The 17,710-nt window shown below is 59.3% G+C and overlaps 2 protein-coding genes and 1 non-coding gene across 3 annotated transcripts; 2 read left to right on the forward strand and 1 right to left on the reverse strand.

Annotated features, from left to right (window-relative positions):
• Positions 1 to 142: 142 nt before the first annotated feature.
• TRNAE-UUC (transfer RNA glutamic acid (anticodon UUC)) lies at positions 143 to 214 on the reverse strand. Its single transcript has one exon. It is a non-coding gene; the product is annotated as a tRNA-Glu (tRNA).
• Positions 215 to 414: 200 nt separating this feature from the next.
• LOC101792295 (ras-related GTP-binding protein A) lies at positions 415 to 9,629 on the forward strand. Its single transcript, XM_038184580.2, has 9 exons — positions 415 to 601; positions 754 to 853; positions 1,726 to 1,792; positions 2,211 to 2,433; positions 4,122 to 4,217; positions 5,217 to 5,339; positions 7,076 to 7,167; positions 7,903 to 8,018; positions 9,093 to 9,629. The coding sequence occupies exons 1-9, from the start codon at positions 575 to 577 to the stop codon at positions 9,188 to 9,190; spliced, it is 942 nt and encodes a 313-aa protein (XP_038040508.1). The 5' UTR covers positions 415 to 574; the 3' UTR covers positions 9,191 to 9,629.
• Positions 9,630 to 11,949: 2,320 nt separating this feature from the next.
• LOC113841513 (Krueppel-like factor 8) lies at positions 11,950 to 16,999 on the forward strand. Its single transcript, XM_072042912.1, has 5 exons — positions 11,950 to 12,098; positions 12,907 to 13,489; positions 13,911 to 14,013; positions 14,113 to 14,249; positions 15,572 to 16,999. Exons 1-5 carry the CDS (start codon positions 12,072 to 12,074, stop codon positions 15,751 to 15,753), a joined length of 1,032 nt encoding a protein of 343 aa, XP_071899013.1. The 5' UTR covers positions 11,950 to 12,071; the 3' UTR covers positions 15,754 to 16,999.
• Positions 17,000 to 17,710: the final 711 nt, after the last annotated feature.

Here is a 17,710-nt window from a genome sequence, read left to right on the forward strand (position 1 = left end):
GGGCGGGCTCTGCCTCAGCTTCTGCCTCAGCGCCCCGCTCGGGGCTCGCTTCCCGCCTCCCCCAGTGCCTGCTCCGGCTGCGGGCCCCCCCCTCAGCCCCCTCAGGGCCCAAAAGCGGAGGACGAACAAAAATTTCTCCTCCTTCCCATACCGGGAGTCGAACCCGGGCCGCCTGGGTGAAAACCAGGAATCCTAACCGCTAGACCATATGGGAGGCGCTGTGTGCGCTTCACCCCGCCCGCCCCAAGCCCCGCGCAGCGCTCCCGGCCCCGCGGCGCCCCCTGCAGGCCGCTTCCCCCCCCTCAGTGAGGGCTGCCCGCAGCCAAGATGGCGCCGCGCGCTTCACTCCGCGCCCCTCCCTCCCCGCCCCCCTCTGGCGGCGTCACGTGGTGGGGCGGGGCGCGCGCTCACGTGACCGGCGGCGGCCGCCGAGCGCTGGGTCCCGTGAGCGCGGCGGGGGGGGGGCGGGGGGGGCGTAAGGACGGAGTAAAGCGGGAGTAAACCCGGAGTAAAGGCTGAGGAAGGGCTGAGGAAGGCCCGCGGAGCGCCGCCGTGCTGTGCCCGCGGCTGGGGGATGCCGAGCGCCGCCATGAAGAAGAAGGTGAGGGGGGGAGGGGGTGGGGGGGGGCTGGGCCCTGTCAGGCCGGGCCCTGGGGGCGCTGTGAGGGGACAGCGGGGGGGGGTGATGGGGGGGGGGGGTGCGGGGCTCGGTGCTGACCCCGGCTCTTTGTTTTTGTCCCCCCCCCCCTCCAGGTGCTGCTGATGGGTAAGAGCGGCTCGGGGAAGACCAGCATGAGGTCCATCATCTTCGCCAACTACATCGCCAGGGACACCCGCCGGCTGGGCGCCACCAGTAAGGCTTCTCCTGGGGCAGCCGGGGGGCCCCCGGGGTGCAGGCGCTGTGGGTCACAGGGGGGGGCTGCTCCCTGCCGCTCCCGGCCTGTGCCAGCAGCAGCTGGGGGCTTCCTCCTCATGGCAACCTTCGCTGCGTGGTTTGGATGAGGTTGGAGCAAAAGGGGAAGGAGCCCTGAGCGCTGCGTCCAGTCCTGCCTGGACTTTTAGCCTTCCTTTTTTTTTTGGGGGGGGCGATCAGGGAGCAGCCTCTGGTGCTGCTGCACCTGCTGTCAGAGGTGTGCCCGGAGCCGCCTCCTCGTTCTTCCTGGTGCTGAGGCCTCCCTGTCCTTAGCGTGCTGCTCGTGAGCCCAGAGGGAGGCACGGTGATGTTGCTGTGTGCCGTGGTTGTGGCAGGGGGAGGCACCAGTCTTAACGAGCCTCTATTTTTTGCCAAAGCCACCAGTGTAAAAAAAAAAAAAAAAAGCACTGAGTGGAAAGCCCCCTGCAACAGCCTCCAATTGCTCCGGGAGGACTTGATGTCTGACTGGCGCATGCCCCCGTGTTGCTGTAGGTGTGGGCTCTTGAAGTTTACGCTGTTTGTGTGTTTTTAAGGCTGGTTTAAGCCCTCGCAGAACGTGCTGGGGCTAGTGCCGTACTTCAAATATCGCAGAGGTCAGTGGGTGTCGGGATGGGGGAGCCACCTGCCACAGCACAGCGGCGGCCTGGCTGGCGGGCAGGAGGGCTTGGGTTGCTCAGGAGCTGGATTTACACCCGGTGCTGTTCAGACGGAGCTCTAATAACCCTGAGCTGAACGGCAAAGAGCTGCCCGAGGAGGTGGCTGTGGTCTGGGTGCGCAGGGCAGTCGGTAACCTGCTCCTTGTCTCTTTGCAGTCGATGTGGAGCACTCCCACGTCAGGTTCCTCGGAAACCTGGTGTTAAACCTCTGGGACTGTGGAGGGTAGGTGCTTGGATTGCTGCTTTTGGCGCTGCTGGGGGCTGGTGCTGTCAACGGGGTGGGGGTGGAACGAGAGCAGAGCAGAGCGAGGGCCTTCTGCCCCGAAGGCAGCCGCGTGCTGCTCGTGTATGGAGCAGGCTCGCTGCTCGCCGCTGTGGAACTGGTGAGGCAGCTCTGGGAAGAGCGGATCCCACATCTTAGGGCTGTGGGTGGAAGGAGGCTGGCCTCCTGCCTGCAGTCTCTGAGCTGCCTCCACGGGAAAGGCCGAGGAAAGTCCCCCCCCTTTCCTCGCTGGCTCATTTCTTCTGCTGGCAAGGAGCCCGAGCCCTTCACCTGGATGTTCTCTTGCGAATGGCAGCCAAAAGTGAGCCTGCTTGCTCTGACGAGGGTCTCGTGCTTCTGTTGCTCTGCTCCTCCTCAGCCAGGACACGTTCATGGAGAACTACTTCACCAGCCAGCGGGACAACATCTTCCGCAACGTGGAAGTCCTCATCTACGTCTTCGATGTGGAGAGCCGCGAGCTGGAGAAGGACATGCACTACTACCAGTCGTGCTTGGAGGCCATCCTCCAGAACTCCCCCGACGCCAAGATCTTCTGCCTGGTGCACAAGATGGACCTGGTGCAGGAGGATCAGCGGGATCTGGTGAGCAGCTGGTAGTTGCCATAGAAATGCTTTTGGAGAGAGCATCTCCTGGCTGTGCGTTGTGTAACGGTGCTGTTCTGTGCTTCACATCCAGCCCCGTCAGCACTGCTCCGAGAATTGTTTCTCAGATGTCTCTAAGAATTGTCTGAGCCCCTTCCTCCCTTTCCAGATTGTGTCAGTGCTGTTCCCTGCATGCATCCAGTGGAGGAGAGACCTGATGGCTTTTAGTGACAGCTGCTCCCAGCCTTTGCTTTCGTAGCTCCGGTTCTGGTGCTGGGGGCAGGGAAGGAAGGGAGACCCGAAGGAAACCCAGCAAACTTGGAGCTGCCTTTAACCGTTTGGGTGGCTCTGAGGATTGTGGCGATGACAGTGGTGGTTGGTTTCTTTTCAGCTCTCGCTTTCGATCCCACGTAAGCTGGGCTCTGAAGGCTTTGTTTTAAGGCTGAAACTTTCCCGGTTAACTAGAAAGTGGTTTGTACCAGGCAGTGCTTCTGCTTCCTGTCCCACGGCGTTCGGTGTGCCTGCTTGCCCAGAGATCACCCTGGTTTAACGCTCCCGTGCTGCAGGAGGCATCCTGCAAAGGCCGTGGGTCAGCCTCTCAGCTGGGTTTGGTGTTTTCTGCTCTCCTCAGAGCTTTTGGAAGGTTGCAGGGAGGCTGGAGGATATTGGATATCACCAGCCTCGATCTTTCAGCTGTGACTGAAAGCAACCAGCTCCTGATACCAGAGGAAAAATTCTTTCAGGCTTAGGCACCTTTGCCTGAGGAGTGCACCCCTGGCTGCTCAGCCGCTCCCTGGCCTGCAGCGAGCCCGGAGGCCCCTTAGGCTGGTGCAAGAAGTCCCACGAAACTTCCCTCTGGCTCCTGGTGAGCGTCTGCAGAAACAGCTCAGAGAGCTTGTTCGGAGGGTCGGTTTGAGGATCTTTTCCTCCTTCCCTGCGAGCTGAAGGGGAAGCCTAAAACCTTGAAGCTGTTCTGTCCCGCTCTGTTCGGGGGCTGCTGTACAGCTGCGGGTTTTGGGTAGCTGTGCAGGTTCTGCTGAGGCCCTGGGGTGGGGTGGGCAGCTGGGAGGGGGCCTCTCTCTGGTTTTATTTCCCGTGCGTATCCCTGCGCAGTCATCAGGGTCTGTTCTGAGGCTGTTCCTGCAAACTGGGCCTTGTTTTTTTTGCCGCTTCTCTAGGAGCCTGCTGTGAGGCTGCCTTCTCTTTGGCCCCTTCCTTTTTGTAGCCCAAACTTTGGAGGGCAGAATTTGGTGGGAGAAGGCTGCATGTGAGCCTCGGAGCTGCCTCGTCCATGCAGTTCCTATTGATGAAAATCTCTAGTGCTTTCCTTCTACACTGTTCCCAATGACCCAGCTTTTTGCGCGTGGCCGGGGGATGTCAGATTTCTGCTCCTCTCTAAAACTCACGCCCGGGAGATTCCGTTTCTGTTCCACAACGCTGCAGTTATCTGAGGTTTGAGCCTCCTGCTGCAAGACAGCCGGGGTTGCTCGTCTCTGCTGCCCCAGCGGGAGGGGTTTCTGGTGGCCTGTCCCTGCCAGCACGCGCTGCTGCTCCTCTTTCCCCAGCGCTTGTTGAGTTTTGTTTTGTTTGAAACGTGTGCTGGAGGTGCCAGTCAGTAACCACACAAAGGAAGAAATATTTACTCTCGACTGCTCATCTTTTTCTTTTTCTTTTTTTTTACTTCCCAGATTTTTAAGGAGCGTGAGGAAGACTTGAGGCGCCTTTCCCGTCCCTTGGAATGTGCTTGCTTTAGAACTTCCATCTGGGATGAGACACTCTACAAGGTTTGTACCCCATCCCCTCTGCAGCCGGCCTTTTTCCCCCTCCCCGCTTGAAAACGAGCACGAGGAAGGCGAGCGGTCAGTTCCTACTGCTCTGCTACTGACTGCTCCTCTTCAGATCTGCACGGACTCCTCCTGGTGGAGGTTAGCTGGCCGGAATGGCATCAGCATTTTAAATTAAAAAAACAAAAGTAAAACTCCTCCATGTCTTGGAGTTGTGGTGTCACTGTAATGCTGCTTAAACGCTTTGCCTAGCCACTTCACAAAGACCTCGTGCACCTTTTAGTCATGTGTAGCCAGCAAGGAGCTCTTTCCTGGTTGCTTTTTCCCCACATTACAGTTAAAGCTCTTCAGGCATTTACCATCCTGGGGATTTACTTTGCTTCTAGGAGCACGTGAGGGTGGCTTTTTGGTGGTGGTGGTTTTGGTTTTCCTTTTCTTGTTGGTCAGCCCTCATTGCAGTGTCAGAGGCTTTAAGGTGTGAGCGTGGTAGGTGCTGCCTGGGCTACGCTGGGAGCAAAGGAGCGTTGTCAGCTGCCAGCAGGCAGTGGTGGCAGCACGCTGGGTTGCTGGGCGGAAGGTGAGGAGCTCTTAATCTTGACTTCAGCAGGCAGATCTCACCATCCTGGCAAATCCATCCAAAAGCAGTTGAAATTTGGTGTAGGACGAGGTCTGGCTGAGGCTGATCCCGTACCGTGTGCCCGGCAGCACCCCTCACGCTGCCTGCACCCAGCTCCCTCTAGACACCGGCCTTCCCCTAACCTGCTAACGGGTAGCAGGCTGTGTTGAGCTGCCTAAAAACAGGCAAAGCCGTTTGCTGCTCCACACGCAGCCCTCTGGAGCTCTGCAGACCTCGTGCCCTGGGCAGCAGGGTGATGGGAGGCTCTGGTACGCACCGAGTGGACAGGAGAGCTCTGGGGATGGTAGGTGGAGATGTCAGCAGCTCGTGGTGAGGCTGGGGGATGTGTTAATTCAGCCCTTCTTCTCTTTCTTTGCCGACAGGCTTGGTCCAGCATAGTCTATCAGCTGATCCCCAATGTCCAGCAGCTGGAAATGAACCTGAGGAACTTTGCTCAGATCATCGAGGCAGACGAAGTGCTTCTGTTTGAGAGAGCCACTTTCCTGGTGAATACAGCCGTTCTGCCCTTCGCGCCCCTCTGCCCAGCCTAGGACGGAGTTCCCTGGATGGAAAGTGCGGTTGTGGCAGTTGCCCAGAGAGAGGTGCCAGCACCAGATGGCAGAACGCTTTGATCCAGGCCTTGTGATACTGAAAGTAGCTGACAGGACTCCGTGGCTCATGTGACCTTCCCAAATTTCCACGGCTAGCAGTTGAGCCGAGGGCTTGAGTGGTATTTCCCTCTTCCAAGCTGCGGGAGGGTTTCAGATCCCCATTCTGTTATCAGCCATGGGACTTGAGAATTCCTTTCTGCACAGGACGGGAGCCTTCTTTAGCTTGAACAAAAGTCTTTTCAGTTCCTTCTCGACTGTTTTTTAACTGTTCTTGATTCCTTTTTTGCGAGTGCCTGATGCTCTACAAACCTTAAGCGTGGATAGAGGCTCGCTGGCAGCTGGATTGCTGTGGGAAAACGTGTTGGTTAAACCCACCGCTGCCTGTCGTGCCGTTCTCTTAGTGCCTAGCTTGGTTTCTTCAGGCTTTGTACCAGTGCTCTCACTGACCTGAAGAAACTGACTTCAGTTTTGAGCGCTTTCCTTGACAAAGGCCTGACTGAAGTGACTTTTCTCGTTACTTTTCTCACTTCAACTGTCAGGATTAGGCACCTGCCGTTCCTGGCAAGTTCTGCTTTTAGAACTCGTGTAGCTAATGAATAGTTCCACCTTTGTGCTAGGTAGCAGTGCTTACATGCATTCAAAACCTGCATTTTTATTTTTTATTTTTACTGAAAGCTACTTCTTTGCTACAAAAATTCTGTACTGATTTTCAGTGTAATGATGACTTTTTAAAGACTTTCTCCTTCTCACTGTTTTCTTACACTTAAACTTCCCCAGGGCCTCCTTTCTCCCGAAGTGAAATCTTATTCTGAAATTGTATTCGCAGCGCAGTAACAGGAAAACCTGGAGAGTTGAGAAAAGAGCTTGCATGTAGTGAAGGCTTTGGTATGGATGTGATTCTTGAATATGGTTAAACTTGTATCTGTAGGAACAGTTGGACAAGCTTAAAAGTAGGAAATAAAGATTTTTTTAAGGTGCTTGAGGAAGGGGGGGAAAAAACCTCACAACTTAATTCCTGCAAGGCTGTAGCAGCTGATTTATGGATTCCTCTGAGCTTAAAGCTCATAGCGTAGCGTTGTTCAAATAATGCTTCTTCCTGGTTTTCTGTGGGAACAAAGATAATGCAGCTGTTGGATGCGTGATCCCCCTTAAGCAGTAAATGCCCTTCTCAGCCTGTTGGATTTTTGGCTGGGGCGTGAAGGTGTGTGGGCTGCCAGCCCCGCGGAAGGGGCTGGGGAGAGGAGAGGTAGGCGTGGGTCACGGCGCGAGGAATCCTGGAAACTTTTTTGATCTTTCTAGAGACATCAAGCACCTCGCTGCTGCATTGCTGCGTGGGAGGGGAGGGAGGGGAGCGGATCCGAGCGCAGGCAGCGTAGCCCCATCTCGCTCTGACTCAGTTAATTGGTGCAGGGAGAGCTCCCTAGGAAGCCAGCCACCTGTGTTCCGCTGTTCCACCTTGTGCTTTTCCACCTTGTGCTTTTTTTTGTGCTTTACGTCGAGTTAAAATGGCACCAAGTCGGGGTGTTCAGGCCCCAAAGGGACAGGAGTGCCTCTGGGGTGTTCACACCTCAGCACTTGTGAAGGGCTCCCCTGAAATCAATGACTAACCCTGCGTTTTTTCTGCCTTCCAGGTCATTTCTCACTATCAGTGCAAAGAACAGCGGGATATCCACAGATTTGAGAAAATCAGCAACATTATTAAACAATTCAAGCTAAGTTGCAGGTGAGCTGGTCCAGTGGGAAGGATCCCCGAGCAGGGGTTTTGGTGTCACGCCGAGACGAGGAAGCTTTCCAAGTGAACATTGCCTTTATACCTCCTTAGCAGGAGGAGGTGCCTCGGTTAAATTGCTTTCTAGAAAGCACGGTGGTCAAAAACGTCCGAGTTTCTTCTCATCTTTCATAACTTCCTCCTCTGGTGATTGTTGAAAGGGGGTTGTTTTGAAACACCCATTTTCTGCTCGGTCTTTTTCTCCTGGTCTTGTGAACCTCGTCTTGTGAACCGCCCTCAGGTTCCCCAGTCTGTCAGCAACATCTGGAAGCGTTCAGAGCCTGAACAGGACGGGGAAGCAGCATTTGCAGAGCTGCCTCGAGATCCTTCAGCTTTGTGCTTGCTTCCAGAGGGTGTAAAACTGTCCTGGGAGTGACAGCTTCATCCGTGGGACGAGTGATGCTGGGCACAGCGTCCTCCACGGGGCGGCGGAGCTGTGGCTGGAGTTACAGACCCTCAGCAGGCCGATGGCTTCGTGCTGCCCTTGCTGGATGAATGAAGCCTAAAGCTGGAGGCTTTGCTTCTTAAAAACAAAGCCCAGCCTCACCTGGTGCTCACGTCCCCCTTTGCAAGCAGCGCTTCTTTGTTTCCAGTGCTGAACAGGGACCCTGGGGATGGGGTGGGGAACTTGTGAGCGCTGTTACAGTAACGCTACAACGCGACATTGCATGTTTTTTTTCCCCTCTGTAGTAAGCTGGCCGCTTCTTTCCAGAGCATGGAAGTGAGGAACTCTAACTTTGCTGCTTTTATTGACATCTTCACCTCAAACACATACGTGATGGTGGTTATGTCGGACCCTTCAATACGTAAGTTGAAGCAGAGGCGAGCCTGGGGACAAGCAGCTGGCTTAGTTAGGGTGCATTCCTGCTGGAACATGGCACAGAGCAGGCAAAGCAATAAAAAGGATTGGGTTAAAAGGCACGGAGGGCTCTGCTGTGGGGCTGGCTCGCCCTGCCTGAGCAAGGAGGGGGAAAGGGAAGGTGGTTCAGCAGCCCCTTGCCTCGCAGGAGGAGCGGAGCCGGCTCACAGTCGGAGCCACGGTGGGGAAGCGCGGTGGCAGATGTGACCTGATGGGATAGGTCGCGTCTGACAGCCTATTTTGGGCTGCGCTGCTTTGGCAGCCACGGTGATTTTTTGGAAGGGAAGCAGGGATGGTTTATGCATGAGTTCCTGCTCTTCTTGCCTGAACCGTCTCGGTGGGCAAGGGCTCTAATTATAGTCGCGTCTATTTATCTTAACGACTTGCGGCCAGCAGCGCCAGAGGCACGGCCTGAATATGTGACTGTGTTTATATTCCTGATTGAAGCTGCTTCTGGTAAAATGTGAGGTGCTGAAGGCACGCTGTCCTGGGCAGCTGCGTGGCCGACAGCTGTTAATCTTGTCCTCCCCTTTTTGAAGGGGTTCCTGCGTGAGGGAAAACCTGAGCGAGCCCTGGGGTGCTGGGTGAGCTACTGAGCTGTGATATTCCTCTGCTCGAGCAGCAGATGAGAAGCTGAAGTGACTTCTGCGTGACCACAGCTTGTCCTGACTCTTCTCCTGTGCCTCCCAGCGAGCAGCCCCCACCTCCCGGCGCCACGCAGGGAGCAGGAGGCCGGGAGGTTGGTGCTCCCTGAGCAGTGGGGAAGAGCGCCGGCTTCACGCTGCGTCACTTCTCCAAATTTAGGTGAAATCTGGTGCTGCCCGGTGCAAGTAAAAGCTGTAGAACACTTGTGCCCTCTGCTGAGCAGCGGGCTTCACTCCTCCTTTTCGTCATGGTGCTGAGTTTGGCGTGGCAACGTGAGCCCAAATACAGCCAGGGTTCTGGTTTGGTTCTGCTGATGGGAGCTCAGATAAGTGCTGTCCATCCCTTCTAACTTTTCCTTCTCCCTTCTCCATCTCAGCTTCTGCAGCTACGCTGATCAACATCCGCAACGCCAGAAAACACTTCGAGAAGCTGGAGCGAGTGGACGGACCAAAGCACAGCCTGCTCATGCGCTGAGCGCCGGCCGACGCACCTGGTCGTTGGGGGGAGAAAAAGTGAATCGGAACTACTTTTTTAGGAGAATCTAACAATGTGGATGTCTTTGTGGGTTTTGAAATGAGTGTGCTGCTTACCACCGCAATCTTCTTTATTGTTTCTCCTTTTAACGTTGGACACTAGTCACTCGGATGATGTCTGGATACACTGCGGACCTTCAAAAGAGACTTCCTGGCGTGTGTGGGGTTGGGAAGAAGTAAGGACAGGTGATGTGCACGTGGTCTCATGCTCCTGGCTGTCATAGTGGCACGTGGCAGAGCCTTTCTGGATGTTCTGCTCCCAGGTGATTGTATAAATCACAGGGATGGAGTATTTACTATTTTATTGGTAGGTTGCTAGAATACATTTATAAATTTCTCCTTGTCTTCAGTCACGAAAATAAATTTTTTGCTACCGGGGATTTCAGATCCTAGAGCTTTGGACACCGTGGGCTTGCTTTCTTCTAAAACCCGGGGCAGCCTTGGCAAGCAGACGTGCCCTCGCTGCCTTTCCCCTTCCCCAGCCTCTGGGGAGTGCCAGCTGAAGGTCGCTCCAGAGTTTCCCCTCGAGATTTTAATTTTTTTCTCCATATTGAGGCAAAATTCACTGAGCAGGTGAAGCAGCTGGGATGCCGTTGGCCTCTTGATGCTTCCCGAGGTGACGGAAGGTGGCAGCGAGGTGTTCCTGGCGTCCCTGCCCATCTTGCTGGGGCTGCCGTGGGCATGCAGGAATTGTTGGAGCGCGGTGGCTGGGGGCTGTGCGTGCATGAGCGACGGGAGCCGTGTTCGTGGCGGGCCACTCGGACGGCGTTCGGCACCGGGGTGGCTGTGGCACTGTCTATTTTTAATGAGGTTTGATGCCATTAAACACAGGAGGAGCAGGAGCACTGAGTTAGGGGGCTCTGACTTGCTGGGTGGGACCTGATGCCTGTCAGCGTCTTTTTTTTTTTTTCTCGCTGCATCAAATGACTGTATAAAAAAAAAAAAAAAAGGGTGTGGCAACTCCCAGCCTAGCTCTCCATTTTGTGTTCTCGAAATCACGCTTTTCCCCTCTATCCCCGGCCCACACGCTCGGAAAAAAAATCTGAAAGGGTGAGTCTGTGGTGTGAGAACAGAGCTAAAGGGCACATCTCGGCCGGGGAGCCGAGGCCGGGCTGCGCACGAGCTCTTCCACCGGTTCTAAAGCGTGGCAGGATGAAACACCCCGTGTCTTGCACCGCCTCCTCAGCAGCTGCCTTTGGGAGCTGTGGGGCTGGGTGGATTTCCAGCGAGAGCCACCGAGGCGGCGGCCCCGGGGGAGAGGAGCTTGGACGCCGATTCCCAACTCCGACTTTGCGGGGAGCGCTGCCGCCCCTCCCTACCTCGTCGGAGCCTCGGGAACGTCGACGGCGGCTGCTGGGGAGGCAGCTCGGAGATTTGGGATTTGGGGAGAGCAGAAGGCGGCTCAGGGCCGTGGTGGTGGGGTGGAGCTGGAAACACCTTGCTGAGGGCACTGAGGACGGGACGGGGTGGGAAACGCTGGAGGTGGGGGGCAGGTAATGAACGGGGTGTGAAGGGAGCTGTCAGGGGCAGCGTGCAGAGGAATGGAGCCACTGCTTTTATTTCGAGGTGCCCGACTCACCTCTCGGCTGGGTTTTGGTTGTCCCTGTCCCAAAAGCCCAAACCGGGGGTGTTTTGCCCAGCCTGGGGTCCCGCCGGCCTCCCCCGGTGCCCCAAAACACCCCAAAAACGCCCCTTGGTACCCAAACACCCCAAACGGTGCTGCCTGCCCTGGCTCTCGGGCATCCCACAGGTGGAGCCAGCCCCAGAGAGGGGCAAAACCCCAAAAAGACCCCAGGGCAAATCCCATGGAGGGGATTTGGGGTTGGGGGGGGCCCTGCTGGGAGCCTGGCAGTGCCTCACGGCACCGTGCTCCCCGGTGGCTCTGCGAAGCGTTTCCTTCCTGCCACCTGAGGTGAACCCAGCGGCCCGGGGAGGGAAAAAAATAAAAAATAAATAAAAAAATAAATTAAAAAAAAAGAAAAAAAGGGAAAAAAAAAAAGAAAAAAAGGGAAAAAAAAAAAGAAAAAAAGGGAAAAAAAAAAAGAAAAAAAGGGAAAAAAAAAAGAAAAAAAGGGAAAAAAAAAAGAAAAAAGGGAAAAAAAAAAGAAAAAAGGGAAAAAAAAAAAAGAAAAAAGGGAAAAAAAAAAAAGAAAAAAGGGAAAAAAAAAAGAAAAAAGGGAAAGAAAAAAAAGAAAAAAAGGGAAAAAAAAAGAAAAAAGGGAAAAAAAAAGAAAAAAGGGAAAGAAAAAAAAGAAAAAAAGGGAAAAAAAAAGAAAAAAGGGAAAAAAAAAAGAAAAAGAAAAAAAAGGAAAAAAAGGAGAAAAAAAAGGAAAAAAAAAGGAAAAAAAGGAAAAAAAAAGGAAAAAAAAAAGAAAAAAAAGCAGTTTTTTTGTTTAAATAACTCCGGGTGGGGCCTGCAGGGCGGGGGGGGGAGGGCCCGGCCCACGAGGCTCTGGGCAGGGCCCCTGAGGGGGGGGGGCCTCCCCCAGCCCCAATTCCCCCATTTCTCCCCCCAACCCCCCCCCGCGCCCCTCAGCCCGTCCCCATGGCAACGGGGGGGGGGGCGCCCATTGGCTGCTGCCAGCGGTGACGTCACTTTTAGGGGCTCCCCCCCCCCCCCATTCCCCCCCCCTATTCCCCCCCTCATTCCCCCCCCACCCCCCCCCCTCCCCGTGAGGGCCCCGTGTGGGCCCCGCCCCTCCCCTCCCGTGGGCGCGGCGCGGCGCGGCCCAGCCCCGCCCGGCCCCGGCACGGCCCCACCCGCCCCGCCCCGCCCCGCCCGGCGCCGCCCGGGGCCCGGGGCAGCGGCGGCGGCGGCTGCGATGCGCTCGGAGGAGGCGCACGGCAAAGTGAGAGCGGCCGCAACCGGGCCGGGGGGGAGCGGGGCCGGGCGAGGCCGCCTCCATCTTGAGCGGGCTCTTAAAGGGGCCGCGGTGGGGCTGAGGGGGGGGGGGGTTGGGATAATACGGAAGGGGGTGGGGGGGGTGGGGGGGGGGGACGCGGCCCCGCAGGTGCCGCCCCGCCCCGCACGGGGCCTCCCGGGGCCTGCCCGGGCTTGGGGGCAAGGGGGGAGCGGGGCCATGTTGGGAGGGGTGGGGTGGGGGTGAGGGGGGGGCTCCCGCCCTGTGCCCTCCCCCCCTGTGCCCTCCCCCCCCTCCCGTCCCCTCCCTGCCGCCCCGGGGGTGGCGGCGCCTTTAAGCGCGGCCCCGCTTCCGGGGAGCGCGCGCGCGGGGAAGGTCACGGCGGGAGGCGCGGGGGGGGGGGGGAGGGCGGGGGGGGGCGAGGCGCGACGTCGCCGCGCGCGCGCGCCCCCGCCCCACCCCGCCCCGCCCTTTGGTCTTAAAGGGCCCGGCCCCTTTAAGAAGGCGCGGGGGGGGAGGGGGGAGAAGCCACGCCCACACCCGAAGCCACGCCCCCTCCTCAAAGCCACGCCCCCTTTCTAGCCCCGCCCACCACAGGCCACGCCCACATTCGGAGGCCCCGCCCCCTGGCACGCGGTGGGGGGGGCGGTGTCCGTTGGGGCAGGTGGGTGGGGGTGGGTGGTGGGTGGATGGGGGGGGGGGGGAGGTAATTAACCCCCCCCGTTAATTAACCCCCCCCGTTAATTAACCCCCCCCGTTAATTACCGAGCCCCGTTAACCAGCGCTTAACCCACAGGGCGCGGGGCAGGGGAAGGCGCCCCCCAAGATGAGCTCGTCCTCGCTGCTGGCCGAGCCCCCCCTGGAGCCCCCCCCGGTGCTGCTGGCCGACATCAAGACGGAGCCCCCCGAGGAGCTGCTGGCCCCCGACTGCGGGCAGCCGCAGGCCGAGCCCGTCGACCTCTCCCTCAACAAGGCCAAGGCCCCGCCGCCGCCCCCCGTGCCCGCCGCGCAGCCCCCGCCGCCCCCACCGCCCCCCCCCTCCGTGCACTCGTCCCCTCTGCTGGTGGCTCCCCCCGTCCCCGCCGCCGCCCCCAGCGTCTCCATCGCCTCCCCGGCGCTGGGCTCGGCCGCCTCGGCCATCCCGGCCGTGCTGTCGCCCGGTTCCATCCTGGCGTCGTCGCAGGGCAGCGGCGGGCAGCAGATCCTGCACGTCATCCACACCATCCCCTCGGTCAACCTGCCCAGCAAGATGGGCAACCTGCAGACCATCCCGCTGGTGGTGCAGTCCCTCCCCGTCGTCTACACCACCATGCCGGCCGACGGCGTCACCGCCATCACCGTGCCGCTCATCGGGGGAGACGGCAAAAACACCGGCTCCGGTAAGGGGCTGTCGGCAGGGTGGCGACCCCAAAAAGTGGCCCCTGAGTGCCCCCTTGGTGTGGGACAGCGGTGTCCCCGTGCTGGTGGCCACCCGCAGTGGCTCCATTTTCAGTGTCCCCCCCCATGATGTCCCCACTGTGTCCCCCTCCATATGGGGTGCCCACCCCCAAAACGTCCCCTATCCTAACTGCGCCCCCATCCCCCTTACAAATGGGTTTATGTCCCACTTGTGTCCCAGGGGTACCTCCCCATCCCCAAAATCCCGTTAATTTTTTAGGGGGGGGTCACGCCACCACCTATCGCTGCATTGGGGGCGGCGGGCGGGTTTTTGGGGTGTTTGCTCCCCTCGTGCCCTGCGCTCCCGGCCTGCCCCCGTCCCTCCTTGTTCCTCAATAGCTTTTCTTTCCCGCCCCCCCCCAGTGAAAATCGACCCCGGCGCCATGTTCCCCATGGACATGCCGAGCGACAGCGAGGACAGCGCCTCGGAGAGCGGCCCCGCGCCCTTCCAGGACCTGCAGCGCGAGTGAGTGCGGCCCCGGGATGAGGGTGGTGGTTGGGGGGGTCCCGGGGGGGTGCACGGTGCCACCATCCCTGTCCCTGTCCCTGTCCCCCCCCCCCCCAGGGCTGCCACCCCGCGCCTGCCCCGCGCCGAGTCCCCCGACCTGAAGAAGCGGCGGATCCACCAGTGCGACTTCGAGGGCTGCAACAAGGTGTACACCAAGAGCTCCCACCTCAAAGCCCACCGGAGGATACACACGGGTAATGGGGCCGGGGGGGGACGGGGAATGGGGCGGGGGGGTAATGGGGTGAGGGGGTAATGGGGTGACTGGGTAATGGGGTAATGGGGTGAGAGGGTAGTGGGGTGAGAGGGTGGTGGGGTGACAGGGTAGTGGGGCCATGGGGGAATTAATTGGGCAGCAGGGTAACAGGGGAGTGGGGTGATGGGGTAGTGGGGTGACGAGGTGACGGTGATGGGGTGATAAGGTAGTGGGGTGACAAGGTGACAGTGGCGTAGTGGGGTAGTGGGGCCATGGGGTAATAGGGTGACAGGGTAATGGGGTGAGAGGGTAGTGGGGTGAGAGGGTGGTGGGGTGACGGGGTAGTGGGGCCATGGGGGAATTAATTGGGCAGCAGGGTAACAGGGGAGTGGGGTGATGGGGTAGTGGGGTGACAAGGTGACAGGGTAGTGGGGTGAGAAGGTGACAGGTAGCGGGGCAAATGGGGTGAGAGGGTAGTGGGGTGACAGGGTAGTGGGGCCGTGGGGTAATGGGGTGAGGGGGTAGTGGGGTGACAAGGTGACAGGCAGTGGGGCCGTGGGGTAGTGGGGCCATGGGGTAATGGGGTGTCAGGGTAATGGGGTGTCAGGGTAATGGGGTGTCGGGGCCACCCAGGGGCAGTTCCCCAGCCCGGGGCAGGTCCCTGGGGGCCCTTGGGGACTGCTGGGGGCGTGGCCTCGGGGCAGGGGGCGTGGCCTCGGGGCAGGGGGCGTGGCCTCGGGGCAGGGGGCGGGGCGCCCAGGTGCTGCCGGCCACGCCCCCATCCCGCAGGGTGGGCGGGGCCCGGCGGCGCTGGGCCCGGCGCGGCCTCTGCGGGCGTGGTGCCGTAATGCACCTAATAGGCGCGCCCCGCGCTGCGTTACCGTAACGCGCACAATAAGCGCGCAACACAGCCCAGTTTAGGGCTGTCACCGCCGCGCACCCAGCGCAGGGCCACGCGGGGGCAGCCTCGGCCCGGCCGTGCCGTGGCCGCGCACCGGGAGCTCCTCCGGGTGGGGGCGGCACCGCCCTGGGGCGGGCAGATAGCGGGGTAACACCCGGGGGGGGGCACGGTGGCTGTAGGGCGGTGCCGCAGGGCGCCCCACAAACGCAGGTCCCGGCCACAACCCACCTAGCGCACGCCTTTTGGGGCCGTTGTTGAATTGCACTTAGCGCGGCCCCCCCAGCATTTCGGGGCTGTTACCGTATTTCACCTAGCGCCCCGCCGCAGGCACTTCGGGGGCGTTACCGTATTGCGCCTAATAGACAGCGCACCGCCGCGGTGCTGCCTGACCCCCTGTTCCCCCCCCCCTCTATACCCCACAGGCGAGAAGCCCTACAAGTGCACCTGGGAGGGCTGCACCTGGAAGTTCGCCCGCTCGGACGAGCTGACCCGGCATTTCCGCAAGCACACGGGCATCAAGCCCTTCCGCTGCTCGGACTGCGACCGCAGCTTCTCCCGCTCTGACCACCTGGCCCTGCACCGCCGGCGGCACATCATGATGTGAGAGGAGTGAGGCGACCGGGGGGGCACGGCGGTGGGCTCACAGCCCAGGGACTGCAGGGAGCGAGGCCCCAGCACCAGCGCGGGACGGCCTCTGGAGCATCCTCCTCGTCCTCATCCTCCTCTGGGTCTCTCCTCCCCTCCGGCAGCACCTGGGGGCTCCTCCTGGGCTCCTCTTGGCTCTTGGCGGCCTCCTGCCCATCCTCTGCGCTCGCCTTCCCCGTGGACGTGGCGAGGATCGAGGTGGGGAGGTCTCCACTCTGCCTCCTTCAACCTGGGAAAGCCGCCGAGCCTCCTTCCCCGCCTCGCCCAGAGCCCCTCTCCGTGTGTCGCCTCTTCCCGAACCCCCCTTGGCCCATACCAGGTTCCCCAGGACTTGCTGGGGGCCGGGAAGAAAAGAAAAAGCAAGGGGAAGGGGGTACAAAAGGAAACGGGGAAAAAAAAAAAAAAAAAAGGAGGAAAAAAAAAAAAAAGCCCCATCCCACCACCGAGACCGCCAGCACGGAAAAAAGGGAAACTTTGCGGAACGTGGAACTGTGATTTTTGGAGTTCTGAGGGGGGTGGGAGGGGGTGGGGTGCCGGCTCGCAGTTTTTGCAGACTATGGGACAGTCGAAGCGTTTCTAACTTAAAAAGGCAGCAGCCTCCCTACGGACCGTGGCCACGCGCTTTTCTTTGTACTGGTAATGGGGATTTTTGTGGGGTCGCCCTTGCTGTGGTGCTGTGGTGCTGGGAGGGCGGCAGCATTCGGGGTGGTGGGGAGGGGAAGGGTGATGGGGGCCGTGATCCCCCCCCCAGGGCCAGTTGGAGCTGGGGAGCTTCCCAGCGAGCTGCCTTTGAGGTTGGGGAGGGGGGGGCAGAGCCCCACGGCCCCCAGAAAGGGCCCTCCTGGGGGCTTTTCCTCTGTGTGCGTGTGTGTGCATGTCCCCAAACCGCCCCCTGCCCATGCTCACCAGCTGGTCCGGCTCCTTAGGGCCGGGGGGAGCCCCCACATCCTTCCCTGCCTCGAGAAGACCCCAAAAGGGGAGGCTGTGACAGCTCCGGGGGGGGGCAGCACTACTGATGTCCCGTCCGGGGTCCGTCCTGCCAATCTGCTGTTTTCCAAGACCAGGATGATGGGGTTTGGGGTGGGGGCTTTTTCTTCTTCTTCTTTTTTTTTTTTTTCCTTCCTTTTTTTTTTTTTTTTTCCCCCGTTTGTTTGTTTTAAAACCGTGAGATTTTAAACTCTTGAGCTGTGACATTTGTACAAAAGCGTTTGATGTTTTTCTACAGGGGAATAACATTGGAAGCGGAGAGGAGCTTGGTGGTGTGTGTCTGCGCCGCGGGAGGGGCTGAGCTGGGTGAAACGACGTCCCGCACCCCCCGAGGTCCTCTTCTGAGGTTTTATTGAAGAGAAAAAAAACACAAAAATCAAAAAGAGGGGGGAGGAAATAGAGTTGTACCCCAGAGGAGGAAGGCCGTGGACATCGGTCCCCCTCTGCAGGCTGCTGTGGTTGAGGAGGGGGCTCAGGCCCTGCTGGGCTCCTGCCTCCTCCCTAAATACCCTCTCCGGAGGCCCCACTGCTTCCCAGCCCTGCAGAGCCCTGGTGGCGCTAATTAGCCTTAATTGCACCAAGCAGCCTCACGTGGGGCCTCCACGCACCCCTCACAGGCCCAGGAACCCCTCCATGTTAGGCCTGGGGCCACCATCCCGCTCCCTGAGCTGTGTTGTGGTGTCCCGGCCCCATAGGGCTGGCTTCAGGCCTGCCTCGGCCCCATGAACCCCACTGGTGACCCCCTTGGACCTTCTGGCAGGGTTTTCCCCGTGGAAGCTGCTGGGACCCCACTGTGCCCCGTGCATGGGACATGCACCTTGTGGCCTCCCCAACGAGGCTCCGGGCGGCGTTCACCCAAGCTTATTGACCCCAAAGGCCTCCACGAGGTGTTCTGGAGACCGCAGAGCTGCGTCTCGGCCCCATGGCAC

This window comes from Anas platyrhynchos, chromosome 10 (assembly GCF_047663525.1).
Source record: "Anas platyrhynchos isolate ZD024472 breed Pekin duck chromosome 10, IASCAAS_PekinDuck_T2T, whole genome shotgun sequence".
NCBI lineage: Eukaryota > Metazoa > Chordata > Aves > Anseriformes > Anatidae > Anas > Anas platyrhynchos.